General features: G+C 37.8%; 1 protein-coding gene across 1 annotated transcript in view; it reads left to right on the plus strand.

Moving 5' to 3' along the window:
- The window catches only part of FMN1 (formin 1), a 368,992-nt gene that overhangs the window by 55,381 nt on the left and 292,391 nt on the right, over nt 1-21,220 (plus strand). The window contains exon 2 of the mRNA XM_036887569.2: nt 14,418-14,596. Within this exon, the coding sequence (XP_036743464.2) occupies nt 14,418-14,596 (179 nt within the window). The remainder of the gene's footprint in view (nt 1-14,417; nt 14,597-21,220) is intronic.

A 21,220-nucleotide genomic window follows, 5' to 3' on the forward strand; every position in this document is an offset into this window, starting at 1 on the left:
ACCTTTTAGGTGATTTGTATTTAATATAACTATCAGTGTGGTTAAGTTTATTTTTTTAAATTTTTTATTAAGGTATGATTGATATACACTCTTATGAAGGTTTCACATAAAAAAACAATTTGGTTACTACATTTACCCATATTATCAAGTCCCCACCCATACCCCAATGCAGTCATTGTCCATCAGTGTAGTAAGATGCCACAGATTCACTATGTGCCTTCTCTGTGCTACACTGTTCTCCCCGTGATCCCCCACACCGTGTGTACTAAACATAATACCCCTCAAATCCCCTTCTCCCTCCCTCCCCACCCACCTTCCCACACCCCTCCCTTTTGGTAACCAACCACTAGTTCATTCTTGGAGTCTCTGAGTCTGCTGCCATTTTGTTCCTTCAGTTTTGCTTCATTGTTATACTCCACAAATGAGGGAAATCATTTGGCATTTGTCTTACTCCACCTGGCTTATTTCACTGAGCATAATGTCCTCCAGCTCCATCGATGTTGTTGCAAATGGTGGGATTTGTTTCTTTCTTATGGCTGAATAGTATTCCATTGTGTATATGAACCGCCTCTTCTTTATCCATTCATCTACTGATGGACACTTAGTTGCTTCCTTATCTTGGCTATTGTAAAAAGTGCTGCGATAAACATAGGGGTGCATATGTCTTTTTGAATCTGAGAAGTTGTATTCTTTGGGTAAATTCCAAGGAGTGGGATTCTGGGGTCAAATGGTATCTCTATTTTTAGTTTTTGAGGAACCTCCATATTGCTTTCCACAATGGTTGAACTAGCTTACATTCCCACCACCAGTGTAGGAGGGTTCCCCTTTCTCCGCATCCTTGCCAGCATTTGTTGTTCTTAGTCTTTTCAATGCTGGCCATCCTACCTGGTGTGAGGTGATATCTCACTGTGGTTTTAATTTGCATTTCCCTGATGATTAGTGATGTGGAGCATCTTTTTATGTGTCTGTTGGCCATCTGAATTTCTTCTTAGGAGAACTGTCTCTTCATATCCTCTGCCCATTTTTTAATTGGGTTATTTGCTTTTTGGGTGTTGAGGCATGTAAGTTCTTTATATATTTTGGATGCTAACTAACCCCTTGTCGGATATGTCATTTACAAATATTCTCCCATACTGTAGGATGCCTTTTTGTTCTGTTGATGGTGTCCTTTGCTGTACAGAAACTTTTTAGTTTGATGTAGTCCCATGAGTTCATTTTTGCTTTTGTTTCCTTTTCTCGACGAGATGGGTTCAGGAAGAAATTGCTCATGCTTACATTCAGAAAATGCTTGCCTGTTTGTCTTCTAAGAGTTTTATGTTTTCATGACTTATATTCAAGTCTTTAATCCATTTTTCAGTTTACTTTTGTGTATGGGGTTAAACAATAATCCAGTTTTATTCTCTTGCATATAGCTGTCCACTTTTGCCAACACCAGCTCCTGAAGAGGCTGTCATTTCCCCATTGTATGTCCATGGCTCCTTTATCATATATTCATTAACCATACATGGTTGGGTTTATATCAGGGCTCTCTAGTCTGTTCCATTGGTCTATGGGTCTGTTCTTGTGCCAGTACCAAATTGTCTTGATTACTGTGGCTTTGTAGTAGAGCTTGAAGTTGGGTAGCATAATCCCCCCAGATTTATTCTTCCTTCTCAGGATTGCTTTGGCTGTTCGAGGTCTTTTGTGGTTCCATTTGAATTTTAGGACAATTTTCTCTGTTTTGTTGAAGAATGCTGTTGGTATTTTGATAGGAATTGCATTGAATCTATAGATTACTTTAGGCAGGATGACCATTTTGACAATATTAATTCTCCCTATTCATGAGCATGGGATGTGTTTCCATTTATTGGTATCTTCTTTAATTTCTCTCATGAGTGTCTTGTAGTTTTCAGAGTATAGATCTTTCACTTCCTTGGTTAGGTTTATTCCTAGGTATTTTATTCTTTTTGATGCAGTTGTGAACGGAATTGTTTCCCTGATTTCTCTCTCTGCTAGTTCATTGTTAATGTATAGGAATGCCACAGATTTCTGTGTATTAATTTTATATCCTGCAACTTTGCTGAATTCAGATGTTAGTTCTAGTAGTTTCAGAGTGGATTCTTTAGGGTTTTTTTAATGTACAATATCATATCATCTGCAAACAGGGACAGTTTAACTTCTTCCTTGCCAATTTGGATGCCTTTCATTTCTTTGTGTTGTCTGACTTCCGTGGCTAGGACCTCCTGTACTATGTTGAATAGAAGTGGGAGAGTGGGCATCCTTGTCTTGTTCCTGATCTTAAAGGAAAAGCTTTCAGCTTCTCACTGTTAAGTATAATGTTGACTGTGGGTTTATCATATATGGCCTTTATTATGTTGAGGTACTTGCCCTCTATACCCATTTTGTTGAGAGTTTTTATCATGAATGGATGTTGAATTTTGTCAAATGCTTTTTCAGCATCTATGGAGATGATTATGTGGTTTTTGTCCTTCTTTTTGTTGATGTGGCAGATGATGTTGATGGATTTTCAAATGTAGTGCCATCCTTGCATCCCTGTAATAAATCCTACTTGATCATTATGGATGATCTTTTTGATGTATTTTTGAATTCAGTTTGCTAATATTTTGTTGAGTATTTTTGCATCTATGTTCGTCAGGGATATTGGTCTGTAATTTTCTTTTTTTGTGGTATCTTTGCCTAGTTTTGGTATTAGAGTGATGCTGGCCTCATAGAATGAGTTTGGAAGTATTCCCTCCTCTTGTATTTTTGGAAAACTTTAAGGAGAATGGGTATTAGGTCTTCACTAAATGTTTGATAAAATTCAGTGGTGACACCATCTGGTCTAGGAGTTTTGTTCTTAGGTGGATTTTTGATTACCAGTTCATTTTCATTGCTGGTTATTGGTCTGTTCAGATTTTCTGTTTCTTCCTTGGTCAGCCTTGGAAGGTTGTATTTTTCTAGAAAATTGTCCATTTCTTCTAGGTTTTCCAGTTTGTTAGCATATAATTTTTCATAGTATTCTCTAATAATTCTTTGTATTTCTATGGTGTCCATCATGATTTTTCCTTTCTCATTTCTGATTCTGTTTATTTGAGTAGACTCTCTTTTTCTTGATAAATCTGACTAGGGATTTATCTATTTTGTTTATTTTCTTAAAGAACCAGCTCTTGCTTTCATTGATTCTTTCTACTATATTATTCTTCTCAAATTTTTTTCATTTCTGCTCTCATCATTATTGTGTCCCTCCTTCTACTGACTTTGGGCCTCATTTGTTCTTCTTTTTCTAGTTTCATTAATTGTGAGTTTAGACTGCTTATATGGGATTGTTCTTCTTTCTTGAGGTAGGCTTGTATTGCAGTATACTTTCCTCTTAGCACAGCCTTGACTGTGTCCCACAGATTTTGCTGTGTTGAATTATTGTTGTCATTTGTCTTCATTTATTACTTGATCTCTGTTTTTATTTGGTCATTGATCCATTGGTTATTTAGGAGCATGTTGTGAAGCCTCCATGTGTTTGTGGGATTTTTCGTTTTCTTTGTGTAATTTATTTCTAGTTTTATACGTTTGTGGTCTGAGAAACTGGTTGGTGCAATTTCAATCTTTGTGAATTTACTGAGGCTCTTTTTGTGGCCTAGTATACGATCTATTCTTGAAAATGTTCCATGTGCACTTGAGAAGAATGTGTATTCTGGTGCTTTTGGGTGTAGAGTTCTGTAGATTTCTTTTAGGTCCATCTGTTCTATTGTGTTGTTCAGTGACTCTGTCTCTGTACTTATCTTCTGTCTGGTTGATCTGTCCTTCAGAGTGAGTGGAGTGTTGAAGTCTCCTAGAATGAATGCATTGCATTCTGTTTCTCATTTTCTTTCTGTTAGTATTTGTTTCACATATGTGGGTGCTCCTGTGTTGGGAGCATAAATATTTATAATGGTTATATCTTCTTTTTGGATTGACCCCTTTATCATTATGTAATGTCCTTCTTTATCTCTTGTTATTTTTCTTTGTTTTGAAGTCTATTTTGTCTGATACAAGTACTGTAGCTCCTGCTTTTTTCTCTCTGTTAATTGCATGAAATATCTTTTTCCATCCCTTCACTTTTAGTCTGTCTATGTCTTTGGGTTTAAAGTGAGTCTCTTGTAGGCAGCATATAGATGGGTCTTGTTTTTTTATCCATTCAGTGACTCAATGTGTTTTGATTGGTGCATTCAGTCCATTTACATTTAGGGTGATTATCAATAAGTATGTACTTATTGCCATTGCAGGCTTTAGATTCATGGTTACCAAAGGTTCAAGGTTAATTTACTTACTACCTAAGAGTCTAACTTAACTCACTTAATATGCTGTTACAAACACAATCTAAAGGTTCTTTTCTTTTTCCCCTCCTTTTTTCTTCCTCCTCCATTCTTTATATATTAGGTATCATATTCTGTATTCTTTGTCTATACCTTGATTGACTTTGGGGATAGTTAATTTAATTTTGAATTTGCTTAGTAAGCTGTTCTACTTTGTTTACTGTGGTTTTATTACCTCTGGTGACAGCTATTAAACCTTAGGAACACTTCCATCTATAGCAGTCCCTCCAAAATACACTGTAGAGTTGGTTTGTGGGAGGTAAATTCTCTCAGCTTTTGCTTATCTGGAAATTGTTTAATCCCTCCTTCAAATTTAAATGATTATCTTTCTGGATAAAGTAATCTTGGTTCCAGGCCCTTCTGCTTCATTGCATTAAATACATCATGCCACTCCCTTCTGGCCTGTAAGGTTTCTGCTGAGAAGTCTGATGTTAGCCTGATGGGCTTTCCCTTGTATGTGATCTTATTTCTCTCTCTGGCTGCTTTTAATAGTCTGTGTTTATTCTTGATCTTTGCCATTTTAATTACTATATATCTTGGTGTTGTCTTCCTTGGGTCCCTTGTGTTGGGAGATCTGTGGATCTCCATGGCCTAAGAGACTATCTCTTTCCCCAGATTGGGGAAGTTTTCAGCAATTAGCTCCTCAAAGACACTTTCTATCCCTTTCTCTCTCTTCTTCTTCTGGTATCCCTATAATGCGAATATTGTTCCGTTTAGATTGGTCCCACATTTCTCTCAATATTCTTTCATTCTTAGAGATCCTTTTCTCTCCCTGTGCCTCAGCTTCTTTGTATTCCTCTTCTCTAGTTTCTATTTTGTTTATCGTCTCCTGCACCATATCCAACCCTCTCTTAATACCCTTCATTGTGCTCTTCAATGATTGGATCTCTGACCAGAATTCATTCCTGAGTTCTTGGATATCTTTCCGTGCCTCCATTAGCATGTTAATGATTTTTATTTTGCACTCCCTTTCAGGAAGAGTCATAAGGTCCATGTCATTTAAATCTTTTTCTGGAGTTATATTAATTTTACTCTGGACCAGGTTCCTTCGGCATTTCATATTTGTATATGGCTCCCTCTAGTGTCCAGAAACTCTACTCTCTGGAGCTGCTCAGCCCCTGAAGCAATGTAGGGGGTCGCAGGGGAGCGGTATTGGTTCCTGGAGGGAGGAAAGAGCTGTTTCCTGCTTCCTGGCTGCTATGCCTGTCTCCACTGCCTGAACCAGTGGGCCAAGCACACAGGTATAAGCTTTTGTCCCAGAGCAGCTGGATATGTATCCTTGCTTTCCACAAGTGGGTGGAATCTCATTCCCTCCAGGAATTCTGCCTGTGTTAGCTTTCCCACCCCGTAATCACGTGAGTATCATGAAAGTACCATGAAATGTAGGTTTGTGCTCCCAAAGCAGATCTCCGGAGCTAGGTATTCAGCAGTCCCAGGCCTTCCACTCCCTCCCTCCTTCATTTCTCTTCCTCCTGCCAGTGAGCTGGGGTGGGGGAAGTACTTGGGTCCCGCCAGGCCACAGCTTTGGTACATTACCCTGTTCCATGAGGTCTGCTCTTTTCTCCAGGTGTATGCAGTCTGGCGCAGTCCTCTTTCATGTTGCTCTTTCAGGATTAGTTCACCAACTATATTTTCGAATTGTATGCAGTTTTAGGAGGAAGCCTCTGTCTCACGTCTCATGCCGTCATCTTTTTCCAGTGTGGTTAAGTTTAAATCTAATTTCTGTTTGTTTTTTTATTCCTGTTTACATAATTTTCTGTCTTCTTTTGGGTCGACTACTTTCTAGGATTCCATGTTATGTCCATTGTTGTAGATATCATTTTTAAAAACTGGTTACTCTAGAGTCATAATATGAAACTTAATTTATCACAGTCTATTTTAAAAAAAAAAAAACAAGTGTCTGACTTTTGCAACAGAATATTTCCATTTCCCCCCTTGGATTTTGTGCTGTTGTCAACATTTCATATCTCATTATGTTATGTGGATATATTTTGGTTCACAATACATTTTGCCTCAGTTATATTTTTAAATAATTTCAATAATGAGAAAAACGCCTTGTGTATTTACTCACATATATATAATTCTTTGGTGTTTTCCAAGTTTTCTTCTGATATTTTTTCCCCTTTGTGTGAAAAAATTTGTAAATTTTTCCTGTGGTCTAAGTCAGCTACAGATACATTTTCTAGCTTTAAATTGTATGAGAAAGTGTTTTTCTTTTATTTTGGAAGATGTTTTTACTGGATGTAATATCCTAAAGTTCTACATTGTTCTTAACCTCTTATCCTTTAGTACTTCTTATTTTCTGCACTTTGAGGTTGTCATTCCATTATCTACTGGCTTGCATGTCTGATAAGAAGTCTGTATTTATTTTTCTTTTGTTTTCTATACATATTGTTCTTTTTATCACTGGTTTTCAGCAATTTTATTTGCTATGGGTTTTTTTATGTTTATTCTACTTAAGGTTCATAGAGCTTCTTTGAACTGTGGGTTTGTAATTATATCAAATTTGGAACATTTGCAGCCAGCTTTAGATATTTTTCTCTCTCTCCTAGACCCCTGCTTCTAATTTTACATATGTTAGACTGCTTGATAAGCCCTACAGTCCAGATATCACCTCTTAGCTGTAAACCTAGGCAATGATGAGGCTCACTTCATTTGTTGTACTTCTCTCAAGGATTATAGTACTGTGCTTGCTGTTGAATATCTAAAAATAGTTGTTTCCTATATTGTGCTTAGTTTTTAGTTGTTTATGGCAGGCAAGTTAATTCCAGGCTCTAGGTTCAGAACCCAATTCTTCTGTTTACTGTTGGACCCTGGACAAAGTTAACTTCTGTATTTCATTAGTTTTCTCCTCTTTAAAATGGGGTTACTTTATACCTACCTTGCAGGATTATTATGAAGATTCTCATTAATATGTAGTGTATATAAAGTGTGATGTGTAGTAAATGTGCCATATTTAGGACATTACATGCCCTTTAGAAAGTGTATTTGTGGGGACAGAAAGTGATAAATGAGGCCTCAGCTAAGGCTGTTGGGGTAAAGTACAAGGCTCCTCCTTAGTACTAATGCCTGGCAAAAGAAGGAAGGTAGAAAACCTCTGCATGTGTAAGACACCTTGGCAAAAGGGGGTCATTTAAGAATCTGGCTGTTTCAGGGAGACAACTACTTAATAGCTCTGCTGAAGAACTCATTACTTCAGTTCTAAATCATTAGGCAGTTAAGGTAATTTCTAAACCTCTCCTATTAGAAGGACAGAGCCAATTGTTGATAGCCAACTAGACCAGCCACATGGTCTCATTGAAGTCATTTGTTGGTCATAACAGCTGGGATGGAGCTAAGGCTCAGATAAAAACTAGCTCTATTATAGGAGAGCAAGGTCTGTCAGAATTTAACATCAGAAAAAATCTTTGTCATAATAGGAGTGAAATGACTGAATGTTCTTTTATTCTTGCTTTGTGTGCAAGAACATGCAAAGCCATATTTTGTTGTTAATCTCTTAAATGTTTACCCTTAATGTTGGCATATGTGCCTTCTGTTTTTCTTTGTGTCGATCTTGTTATGCATATTAATTTTTTTGTGATTCTTTTAAGATCATTCCCTTTTGGAAATATATTTTTAAAAATATCACCCATTACATATTTTATAATCCAATGTTAAGTATCTTGTAATTTTTTCTTTACCATGTCTCCTTAGCTATTGAGGTAATTAGTAATTATGTCATATCTCTTCAAGAGTTGGGGTTCCCACTGATGCAGCTATCCCCATCATAACTAGAATAATGTGACATAACAAGGAAAAAGTGTTCATTCAAATTTATTTATAATGAATACTAGAAGAAATGTTTTCTGTTTTCTGGCTCTTCACCTCAGTAGTATTTTTTAAATAAATATTCAGGAATATTTCTTATGACCAAACATGCCAAAAATTTTTGATACCTTAGGCATTTGAAGTACCAACTTCTACTTTCTTTAGCATTTACTATCTGAGAATGGGTAGAGGTTTTTAGTATCTCAGTGCTCCTACAACCTTCCAAATTTGATCCTTAATCTTTTCTGCACCAAACCATACTTAGATGCATCTGCTTCTACCTTCTATCCCTTCTAAAGCAGAGTGACTCAGTGTCATTTGTGCTACTTTAAATATATGCCCCTGTTTTTCAGGTGTTAAAATATTCAGTATAACTATAGCCACAAATGAGTTTCCCGACTTGAATAATATTTGCCTCTCATTCAACATCTGTATTCTTCACAAGAAAAGATCACAGAGAGAGGTTAATGTAATAATCCTAAAAATATGTATTTATGTATCTCTTTCAAATGTGATTTCATTTAAAGCTATGGCTGTAAACAGTTTCATTCATTCATGGCTTTAGGCTCGTGTGTTTGACCCTTAGGGAAGACAAGGCCTACGGTGTCTGTGAAGTACTTGGAGGAGCTGCCCTTTTCAGAGATGATCAGCCACTTGGAGCTGCTGTGTTTGATGATGTGGATTCTATTTTTAGGACTTGAACAGATTTGAGATCTGCTGCACTGGAGTGCTACCATGAATTCTTATGAGCTTAGTTTTTCTTCTTTTTATCTTTGACAAAAAATTGTCCTTAACATGAGTATGTGATGTTTAATATAACCCCATTGTATACAGGTTTCCTTTTTTACTTAAACAGGGGTATGTTTGCATGCCCCACAAATCCATCACCCCTAGTCCAGGAAAAGTCTGCTAGAAGAAAACAATTTTGAGCACAGCTCACTATCAGGCATATTCTTACTATTTTCATATTATTAATGAGGAAATGAAGATTCAGGGAGGTTTAGTTATTCCACTGAGGGCAAACAATTAGTAAGGGTCACAGTCAGGAATTGATCCCATCTGTCAAACCATTTACATCTTCTTTCTCAAACCTCAGTATTCCAATGTGTGGGTTCAATGGTGTGCTTCTCTATATAGGATGATAGATTTCCCTGGAACCTGGATTTTAGTTCTGCTTTTGTCGCTAGGTGAGTGTATTGGAAATACCACAATCTTCTGGGCTTCAGCTCCCTCAACTATAAAATGAGCAGGTAGGTGGAGAGAGGTGCAAGATCCCTTCTAACTCTAAATTCTATTTCCTTTGATTTAAATCTAAACATAGTTTCAGAAATTCAAACAGCACTGCATTTGTTTAGTCAATATGGATGCTTTCCTCATACATCCTGAATTGCACATCGCCTTCTTCAGTCCTTCCATTTCCTGATTTACCCATAGCCTCTTCCCTTGCCTCTGTACACCTTCACCTTTCTGTCCTTGCTCATAATTTTTCTCCCCACATACCTCTCATGGGGAGAGTTAGAGGCTGGGATGGATAGATCAGATGCTTTCTTGGACTTAAATCTACCTGGCTGATTTAGGGTTTAGTGACGCCATATCATTAACAGCCCAAGGAATGAAAATGGGGGCAGTGGGATTGGCAAATGTTAACCTCTAATTGACGGATACCAGCCATGAGACTATAATTTTGCCAAAGCTCTGTCTTGCCAGATATAGACATGAATAATTGCACAAAGGCACACACCCTCTTTATAAGTACTTAACAACATCACCTTCCATTAGCTACACATATCCAAATTGCTGTTTCTCTTGCTTGTAAGCACATGTTTGAATAACATAACGGAAGACAACCTGTCTACCTTCACACATCAGTTCTCATGATCACAGTTGAGAAAACTTCACCTCTTTGGATTTATTTTAAGTCAAATATAATGGATGGCTTTGGAACCTATGGTCCAGGAGCAAAAAACACATGAGAGTTTCAGGCTGAGGATTTTTTCTTCCTCTTCTCCTCTTGTCGGTGTAACCACTTCATCACTGCTGTCAAGTGAAGGCTCAGTATGATGGGAAATTAGAGGAGAAAGGCGGAAAGGCCCTGTAATTTTCCTCCTTAGGAGCTTTTTCCAGATTTGATTATATAGTATGTTTGCAAACTTCTCTGTGGAGGTGGGTATTTATATGCATAGATAATACTAGATGTTATATATTCTAGATAATTAAAGGCAATGCCTGATAAATAGTTTAACTTTTTAAAAATGAAATGTAGTTTGTGTGTGGGTCTTGGTATAAATGGGTCTTTCATGAGTTTTCGCTTAATTTTTTGAAATCTGAAACATTGGATAATTGTTTTTAGTACAAATACAAACTAAAAATATTGTAGTCTTTAGGGCCTCTCAGCTGTCATGGTTTAAAGTTTTTCATAGGTACAGTGCTTCTGGTGGGGACAGATGATAAGAGAGTATATTAGGTGCTGTTTCAATAAATAAACCCCAAATCTCAATGGCTCACAGCAAATATTTATTGTTCTCATTCATTGACCTAAGAGTTGACTAAGATTCACTTGATCTGATCTGGATTCAGCTGCATTTGGCTCCAGGCGGCAGGACTATACGGGGTCTGCTCCATGTGTCTGATTTCAGGCTCCCCGGGATGTGCGCGTCTCCTGGTGGTGGCAGAAACACAGAGCTGGTTGTAAAAACATAACGCCTCTTAAGGCCTTGGCTCAGCATTGGCACAATGTCACATTGCCCACATTTAATTGGCCAAAGCAAGTCACAAGGCCAGGCCCAACATCTGTGGACTGGGGGGGCGGGGAGGGGAATAGACATCTGTGCCTGTGGGAGGAGCTGCAAAGGCAACCAAAGGCCTTTCATGCTTAATCATAACGCAAGGGGGAAGCAGAGAAGTGGGAACAAAAACCCAATGTACCTCATGCAGGGAGACGATCCATTCTGGAGAGATGAGCTGTGGAGACTGCCTCTAGTTTTAAATGATATATTACCTTTTTTTTTCTGTCTGCTTCCATTGTACTGATAACTGACAGCAAAACCCTAGTCTGATATTGTAGGTTAGCATCAGGAAATGCAGCTCATCATTGAATGGTTGGGAAAAGCACAGACTTCCAAAGTGGTCCCAAGGTAAGTCCCCCTTCCTGTACTGTGGCCGTGCTGTATGTTCTATTAATGGTGGTCAGCTGTACAATTAACCTGTGTGTGTATGTGTGGTCCATCAAGTTGTTGAAATGTCTTTGAGAAACAGAATAACCAATAAATACTGAATAAAAAACAGATTTCTAATATGCACATGAAAGGGAAAGAAGTGATTGTTAAGACTGTTTTAAGCTTTTCACAAAATGTTTAATGAAAATCTAACACCTCAAAATCCATTTGCATCAGAAAATTAAATGGCATTAACTGTTTTGACAGAATATACTTACCTAATTTCATGTAATTTTTTTTCTCTCTTTATTAAACTTATTCAGTTGAAGAAAGTAGTGTGGCCACTACCTGTTTTAATAAATATAGGCATGTGCTATATTTTTGACTGCTCAAAAAACTTGTGTTGATATTAACTCTCCATTCAAAGGCTTACTTTTCTAACTTGTTATGTCCTTTCTAATGGTGTATATGTCCTGTGTCCTGACTTACTTCGTCAGACTTTTGAGAATAAGTTTTGTTACTTATTTCTGTCCTGTTCCTTTTCTCATAATGATCCTCACCAAAATCATCATACCTCACTGTTTTACCTTGCATGTTTCCTTCATGGGGATATTGTCTGGTTAAACACTAGGTGAAATTTGGTCTTTAAAAGTAAAATTATTTCCAAAATAAAGTTACTTTTCATTATTTCTGCCTAAACTTTATGTTGTCTTTCTTTTGCATAAAGAGTGAATTGGATTACACTCCATACCTTGTTACTCATTAATGCAATGTGGGACCACCCCTGTAGGATGAATGTGTTTGCATGTACAGCTGTATTTTATCTAAGTGCACCCCGATCTTCATTATTGTCGGGATTTATTCTCCTATGCCTAAATGATGACCTAGCCACCAGACAGTGTGCCTTTGATGATACAGACGTCTTACCTTAGGTGTTGTAGATTATGTTCTCTGTATTGTATATGTTTAATGTTGTTTTATTAACCTGTGTAAACTTTACCCAATGCCAGCAATAGAGCTATTATACCAAAATAAAAGTGAAAAGTGAGGGATATAAAATGAGAGGTATGATTAGTAATTAACACATGTCTAAAGATTAGGAAGCACAGTGAAACTATATCATAAATTTGAAAAGGTTTATTTCCTCTTTTCCTGCCAAATATGAAAGCAGAAATATTCTAGGAAGAAGATGGAAATTTAAAGGGTCTGAGCTTTAAATCTCTTCATCTATTGAAGTATGGCCAGCCCTGCCTTCCTCTTGAGGACCCCATGAGGATAAAGTAGAGGTGCTTAGCAGGGAGCCTCCTCTATGAGGCACTTTGCTGTGCTTCTGAGTGGGAGGAGGACATTCATAAGTACATGAGGCCCTACTCAATAGCCCAGGAGAAGGTCTGTCTGGAAAGAGTAGGTAGCAAAGGGCATATGGGAAAGGTGAAGCCAGGTGACTGCAAAGGCCCTTGCTCTAAGGTTTCTAGCTCACTTGCACGAAGAGCCTGATTATAACCTTCTGGACACCCTGTGTCTACAGAGTAGAGCCTGAGGCTCTGGACCCTCATTTTCTCTGTGGCCACAGAAAGGTGTTTTGTGGACAGCCCACCAGTGGGCAACTGTAGCGACACTGTGACCCTTTTCACCTTTCACTTCCAAGTGTGATTGGAAACTAACCACCCAAATAAGCAAACAAAAAGCAAAACCTTGGCTGTTTTCAAATTTTCTTTCCTCTGAAATGTTACTCTGATATAAAGGAGAAGCATGTTATCACATGGTCCTTTTGTTAGCTGACTTATCCTCAACTCAAGTTACTCGTAAGGCAGGTTTTTATCATGGCAGAAGTCATTGGCTGACTTTGGGTCACTGCCAAAGAGACATTCTTACAAGGATTATGTGTAATAAATACCCTATCATATATCCAACAGTGATATCTATTGCAAAAGCACACTGAGCACCCCCCTTAACTTCTGCCTGGTTGCTTGATATGTTGCCAAGTTTGCTTACCAGGAATTGAAAGAGGCCTAGGAACTTGAGAGCTCTATGGGACTTTAAAGGTGACCTAGCCTAGTGTTTTCTGTTCCAGGGGAACACCAGAGGCTTGCAACATATTTAACAGGTGTCCCTTTAAATGGATTCTTTGGTCAAATAAGTTTGGAACACTATTATACAGAGGTAACTTTCTTCACTAAAGTATGTATCAAGGTCTTTGATATGTTAACATGAATTGTGGCTCCTAGGAATATAGCATGCAGCTTTTCTCACACTTATTTGACCACAAAGTCTTTTTGTTTTAGAACACATGTTGCCATCTTAAAAATGTCAGGCAGAAGCCATATAATCTAGTCATTAGGAGCATAGCCTCTGGTATTGTTCTGCCTGGGCTCAATTCCTGGCTTTACCACTTACCAACTTTATGATTTTGAGCAAATTGCTTAACCTCTGTGCTTCAGTTTCCTCTTTCAAAGTGGGAACACTGTTGATGCCTACCTATAGAGTTATTTTTAAAATCAAAGAACAGGGCTAAAAACAGTGTCTGGCACACACTTGACTGTCCTATCAGTTTAGACAAGAACTAGCCTAAAACCCTCATTCTAGAGATGAGCAAAGTGAGTCCCAAATAGTTCACTTGTGCAGTGTCACTCAATAAACAAACTCACCAAGTACTGATATGCCCCTCACATGATGATTTTATCCCCAGAAATGAAGATGAACATGGCTCAGTTCCTGACCCAAACGTCACGCACTGGTGACTTGGCTCAGGTGACACCTTTTTCTAGTAAAGCCAACAAGCCAAGCCTCCCAACTTCTGCCCTGCAACTCACTCTCTGGTTCTCTTCTGAAAGAGAATGATCTGAATAGCCTGGATTGGTAGGCAAGAATAGGGAGCAGAGAGTATAGCTAATAGGCTTATCTTTTTAAATTGGGTGGGTGGGTATATGTTTTAATTCTTCATGAGTGTGACCTAGAAAGAGTGATCAAGAGATGCACTTTTGGAGGAAAGGAACTCTAAAAATATAACCTAGAAAGGCAAGTAAGAGGTAGTGTGAAGTAGCCCATGTAGGAGTCCCCAAATCTTGCTGGCTTGATGTTTGTCTGGCCACTGTGTCACTGATGGGCATCTCTGTTTTCTGTCTAGGCATCTCCTCTGAAGGCTTTCCCTGGGACTGCTTCAGTGAGCAGGTGGCAGCAAAAGACCTTCCCAACAGGGATGGAGGTGCCTGGGTCCTGGGCTATAGAACAGGCCCAGCCTGTCCATTTCTGCTGCACGGGGAGAGAGAAAAGCCAAACAAAAGTGAATTGTACTTGGATCTCCATGTAAGTAGAAATCTTCATGCTTTCTATGATCCTTTGCAGTCAACAGAGGCTCGTTTAATATGCATTTAATGTAAATTGTGTTTGTAAAGCTGCTGAAGCTGCATTTTATGTGGGCATCATTGTCCAAAGTTTATTTAATGGTTTTCAAAAAACACATATACGTCAGTGATCTGAAATTCGTGACTGTGCTTACAATTAATCTGAACGTTTTCAGAGTACTGTGTTCACATCAGCTTTACTGCCTAAAAGCTTACTGTGGGAGTACCTATCTGTGGCCAGCCACCCCTTAATAATCATTTTTCTAAAAATTTGTGTTAGCCAACTGCTATGCTCTGGATTCTTCAGTGAAATCTAAATAGCCTGTCTTCCTCACATATTCCTCACCCTTTCTTTCCCTTCAGCTGCTTAAGTAACAGGTGAGCTGGTTGGCAGGAAATGTACGGAATACAGGATGAACCATTTAAAAAACAAGCTTCTCCTTTCTCATTCATTCATGTACTCACTGACAGAAGCATTGATTATCCTTCACAACCCATTTCCACATTGTAGCTGACCTGAAAAGACTGACTGAACTGTCAGGATTGTTACCACCCTCACCTCTCAGTTTCCTTTCAGAGATGGGGGTGAGTATTAGGAATCCAACAAGCACTTTTTTTTTGCTATTAACTTTAATGACTATTGACAGTCTTGTGCCCCTGATTTCTTTAAATGCCTTCCAATTCATTATTTTCAGGCCTGGAAGCACATGTTTGATGAGTATGGGTCAGGGCTGTAAATATTCATATGTGTGGCAATTTTCTCACGTAAGCAACAGTAGAGGAATCTTGCACTTTTCATATTCATAAAAACAGTCACCATATGTCCTTTTAGAAAAGCATTGGACATTCCAATTATTGTAAAAGGATGTTTGGAATGAAGCTGAGAGATGAAAAATCTACAACGCTTCATGAGGTGAAATGGAAATTTGTTTTTGTTTTTGTTACCCTACTTTAAAAGTGAAGTTGTATTTTCTTGAGATGTGCTCAAAGTAAAAGCGTAACAGTGACATCTGTTGGTCAGATGGCTTTAAGTTGCACCTGCAGCCAACAGGAGGCCTGAAGTAAAGTGCAGAGATGGGTTTTGAAAAGTCAACTTCCTTTTTCTTCTGTGTTTTAAAGACTTCTATATGTTTTTTAAGACATTGGCTAATCTATGTATTTATTCTCTCCTGTGTTTGAAATTATTTCTTAGTTTAATTTATTTCAATTACAAAAATCATATGCAATCCTTTTAGAAAATTTGAAATACGTACTTAAATTGAAAGGAAATAACCCATAATCTCAGCAGCCAAGGACAACAACTGTTAAACTTTGGATAAATTTTCGCTGTATTTTTCACTATGTATGATTTATTTTTTGAAGAGGATTTTTTTTAAACATATAAGCATAGATTTTATAACCATTTTTCTTTTCTTCTTGAACCAATTACTCTTACATTACTTATCCATAGTTACAAATTCTTTCTAGATGTATTTTAAGTGAATGTTTAATATCACACTACATTTTCTCCCAAAATTTATTTAAGCCTTTTCTCTATTCTTGGATGTTGAAGTTGTTCTCTATTTTGGAATAGTAGTATAATTGAAAATAAATAGCCCTAGCAAGCATGTAATTTTTCCTACACCTCTTTCCCCCAACATTTAGGACTATTTCCTTAAGATAAACTTCAGATTATTGTTTATAAGTATTTTTAGACTTTTGATATATAGCACCATACACATATTTATATATGATATAAAATATACTTACATATGACATTTATACAGATATACATTCAGATGTATAAATATGTTTCTTAGTTTTTTTTCCATTAATTATAATATTTAAAATTTGGGAAAGTTTCTTTAGATTATTATCTACATTAGTGGTTTTTATACCTTGGGCCCTAAGCCGCCTCACCTCCCAGCTCTCCTGTCTTCAGATAATACAGTTTAACTCCTGCATTTTAAATATTGATATTCTAAGTAAGATTTCCATTCGAAAGGGTTGTACTGATTTACAGATGTTTACTAATCACCCACCAGTTCCCAAAGACATCTTTCCTCTGGGGCACTTTGAACACTAAGGTCGGGGAGGCATATATTACTGTGTGGTATTTTCATCAGCCTTAAATATTGGACAGGACTGCTCTGTTTTCAGTTTTGAACCTGATTTGTAGTGTCACCATCAGGAAGTTATTTCCTCAGTCTTTTTTCTATGTTTTTGCTGCTTCTCATTAGTATGCATACGTGGTAACTAAAGCATTTAGTTATTGGCGGGGGAGTTTGGTGCCCATAAATCTACAGAATGGTCACTGGCATTTAGGTCTGGGGCTGTCTTGCACCGGACAAGTTCGCTATGGATTCAGTGTGACCAAAGAAAATGACAGCAAAACATTCTTGGGGTGAAAGGGTTATACCCAACTTAATTTCCAGGTGGCAGGTCAGTCACTAAAATCCCATTCACTCAGGGCGAGTCTGCATGCAGCAAGCTAGTCTCTGCCTCTGGGCCCCTCTTTCCTCACAGCCGTCTTCTGGGCTCTTCTGTCTGCACAGCTGTCCTCCGGGCCTCTGTGCACAGTTGTCCTGCACAGCTATCCTCTGGGCCTCTGTCCTTGGCACCGCCACCACTCCAGCCTCTGCTCTGCAGCCTTGCAGCCCTGCAGCCTCTGCTCTCTTGCAGCCTTGTAGCCCTGTCACCATGTCGTGCCCAGAGCACTGGGCGGAGCTCTTTTTACAGAGTCAACAGTCATGTATTGCCCACAGGTGTGCAGTGAGCTAGTCAACCACCAGGTGAGAATCCTAGCCACAGGAACGCTCATTTTATTCACAGGGGCTTATTAAGGCCCCTTATTTAGCTGCACATTAATTTTTTTTTTTTGTAAAAAGCCAGAGGGAAAATATTTTAGGCTTTGGAGACCATACAATCTCTGTTGTATCTGCTCAACTCTGTTTAAGCAGCCATGGAGAGAGAATACATAAACGAATGAGTATGCTTATGTTCCAATAAAAGATACATATTGAATTTGAATTTCATATAGTTATTCACATCTCAAATATCATTCACCTTTTGATTTCCATCCCTTTCTCCCCATTAAAAAATGTAGAGATCATTCTTAGCTTACAAGTCATTCAAAAACAGGCAATAGGCCAGATTTGCAGTTTGCCATCATCTGCTCTAGACCAGGAGATCATCTCCTTCACTTCCACTCCTGGCTCAGCCACTAACTAGCCCTGGGACTCTGGGCAATTATTTAACTCATATGCCTCAGCTCTTTATCAAATGTGTTTTGAAAGAATGGGGAGGAATAGGAAAAGATGAAACAAAGTTGCTCTGAGCTGTAATACTAAATTTCTTGATTCTGTTGTAGGAGCATAAGTCAACCCAAGCAGGAGGTGGGGCATATGTAGGGTATACATGCACTAAGGAGATTCAGGGCAGCATGTATTTACCAACCAGTATGTATTCTAGTGTTTAAGCAACCAGAGCTGCTGTCTTGGTTCTGGCTGGTTGGATGTCAGCCAGACTACTGTATAAAGAGGTTGTTTGGGTGATTATCCTGTAGTCTTATTCAAGGAAATTCTGTGGGCCATTCTGGGCCAGCACCTATAAAATTCTTGAAAGCCTAAATTCAGTGCTCAGTCAGTTCTACTTTTGGGTCATGAGGCTGCCCAATATTTCACAGGATAAACTTAAGAGTGAAAAATTATTTGTTGTTTATCTGAATTTCAAATTTAATTGGTTGTTCTGTGTTTTATTTACTAAATCTGGCAACCGTAGATATCAATTTGGGGCAACACCCAAATGCACTAACTGTGTGAATTGTCCCAGGGTAGCATCTATAAATGATAAACCGTCAGTCATCCCCAAGTGCCCACTTAAAGCATGAACATTACAAAGTCAGTCCTAAAGGGCAGTGTCTTATATTCCACCAAACTAGGAGCTGTCTTCAGCCATGCTCCTCAGTATCCAGTGCACTTTGAACCAGGTATGTCAAAGGCAACTGAATACGGACAGGCTAGAGAGTATGTGGGGCTTAACTTTCATAACAAGCACGGTTTCTTGAAGATGCCATCTGAGACGAATGTTCACCATGGGGAATGATTTTTAAAGTGTCTGTAAACAAGGGACTTGGAGTAGGAAAGATGCTAAAAAAAGGTGTGTCCTGAGATTGAAAAAAGAACAGAAAAGGTAAGCAGTCATTAGGATTGTATATTGATTGTGTGAATTCCGAAAGTAGGATTTTACATTCCAGCTTTTAAAACACAGACTGTGAATTATTCATGGTAATTCTTGCTTCCAAGGATCATCTCAATCACCATCTCACCTGTGGGGCCCTGAATTCTCCTTATGGAATTGACTTAATTGGCTGGGGAGTACACAGCATTGGGCTCCAAGTAATTATACCTTATGAACAGAAGGATATAATCACCAAGTCCACACCCAATCCCTAAGTGTCTAAACCAGTAACAAAAACTTCCTTGGATTGATCACTTACTCAGTGCCAGGCACCATCCTTTAGTGTATTATTATTCCTATTGTGCAAACAGGGAAAGATTTGTCAAGGCAGAGGCAAGGATTTGAACCCAGGACTGAGTTTAGATCCAAGTCCTTAAATATAAAGCCCCTGTACCTGTTCATTACTTTGAATGCCTTTTTGCTTTTGTTTTTCATTTAAGAAACAAATTTGTTTAATTCCATAAACAGTGAAAAGGACTGAGAACCAGGCTCAGAGTTAGACAGCTACAACCAGTACCACATAAAGCTAGTGGCCACAGATGGACTTAACCAAGTCTTAGCATATTCACGACAAATGGGGCTTGTATTTGCAAGTGAAGGGAATTCAGAAATATCGAAGTAGTTTGTTTTCTGAAGGAGTGTGTTTATCTGTATGTGTGAGCACATATGTGTGAGAGTGTAAGTGTGCGTGAAAGACACAGATCATGTGTGTTAGTTGTATGATAAATGATTAAGAAATGATCATGTAAAAAACAGTTGGAAGTGATGAATTATTGATTGAATTGGAAAATTGCCTTTTTTTCTTACAAACTTCTCATCACTTTAAGTCATGATAAAGCAGGTAAAAAAAAAATCTGATTTTACTTCTAAGCCCAATGTAATTTAATCAGATATCTCTACCACATTAGCTCATTTTGTGAACCAGTGTGGAAGCTTGATATCAAATTTAAACAGAACTCCTCATTATGCCAGTCATAAGGTTCAGCTGTTATGCCATTGCCCATACTTCCCTTGACAGCTACCTGTCATCTCTATATTCTGCCAGATGAAGACAAATCTAGTAACACCTTAGACTTCTTTATAAAACAAAAACAATTAGCTTGGCTTAATCATTGAACCACTTTAATGGTTAATGGAACTGTGAAATTTGCTTTTCTTTGATCTTGGTAATGCACATTGTCCTTATTTCTTCTGTTCATTTAAAATCTGGACTCTTGTGAGTATACACAGAAGTTTTGTATTATGCTTTCAAAGCCCAAGAGAACACAGAATAGAACTGAGTTTATGAAGATGGTGAGAAATTTGTCTAGGAATTTTATTTAAATAAATTAGAATATTACAGCTGAACTATTTTGTTTTTTCTAAAATTCAAATGATTTTTTTTTTGCCTCCATTGAATGAGTTCCATTTTTTTCAGCCTCCTTTTTCTGTCTCAAAACCTACAGTTCTGTGTCCATTCAGTAATTAGAGGGCTATGAGCTTCACATGGTCTCTTTAAACCCTGGTTTCTACGTGTATCATTTACGTTCCATGCCTGTATTTCAGAAAACTATTTTCTTTCTTCTTTCTCCAGGAGAAAGATGGGAATTTGTGGCTAAAATTTCAGTCCTATGTAACTCATTTAGGATTTGAAATCTAAAGAATGTTTCAGAAGAGTCTCATGTTAACATAAAGTTCCAGTTTATATGATCCGGTTATTTTTCTCTTGATTTTTTATTTTTACAGGCTTTAATTTAGCGAGTTAGACTTATTATCATTATTTCTAAATTGCATTAAGAACTGCAACTACTACAATAATGTCCTGTGTATAAAAGTCATACATTTTCCCCTTTAGCTATAGCAAATATGACCTTGATTCTAGGAACTGTTAAAACATTTCTTAAGAATATTTCATACTTTTTAAAGTGTTGAAAATGACAGTAGTGGTATATATATATATATAGATAGATATAGATATAGATATAGATATAGATATATATACTTGTTTTGCTTAAATTCCCAGTTAAAAATGATGTGTGAAATAGAGGCAATGGGGAATATATTTCAAAACTATGGAAATGTGGCTCCTCTCTCTCACCCATGGAACTTTGCAATTATACATGCCCCACAGAACTTTTATCAATAGCAGTGTTAGCCACAGTGAAATGCTTTCTCCATGGATGCCATGCATTCTGTTGTGATTATCTATGTGGGACATCAATATTTTTCATTTTGGAAACACTCAAAGTCCTTCAGAAATATGTTCCAGCAAATTCTGTACCTTAAGGAATGCTCCATTCCCCCCACCCCCACTTCCTCCAGCTTTGTAAATAAGTCACAGCCTTTCCTTTTCCTTTTCACATTATTTTGTCATTGGCATTGAATCCAC

Source organism: Manis pentadactyla, chromosome 11 (genome assembly GCF_030020395.1).
Source record: "Manis pentadactyla isolate mManPen7 chromosome 11, mManPen7.hap1, whole genome shotgun sequence".
Taxonomy (NCBI): Eukaryota; Metazoa; Chordata; class Mammalia; order Pholidota; family Manidae; genus Manis; species Manis pentadactyla.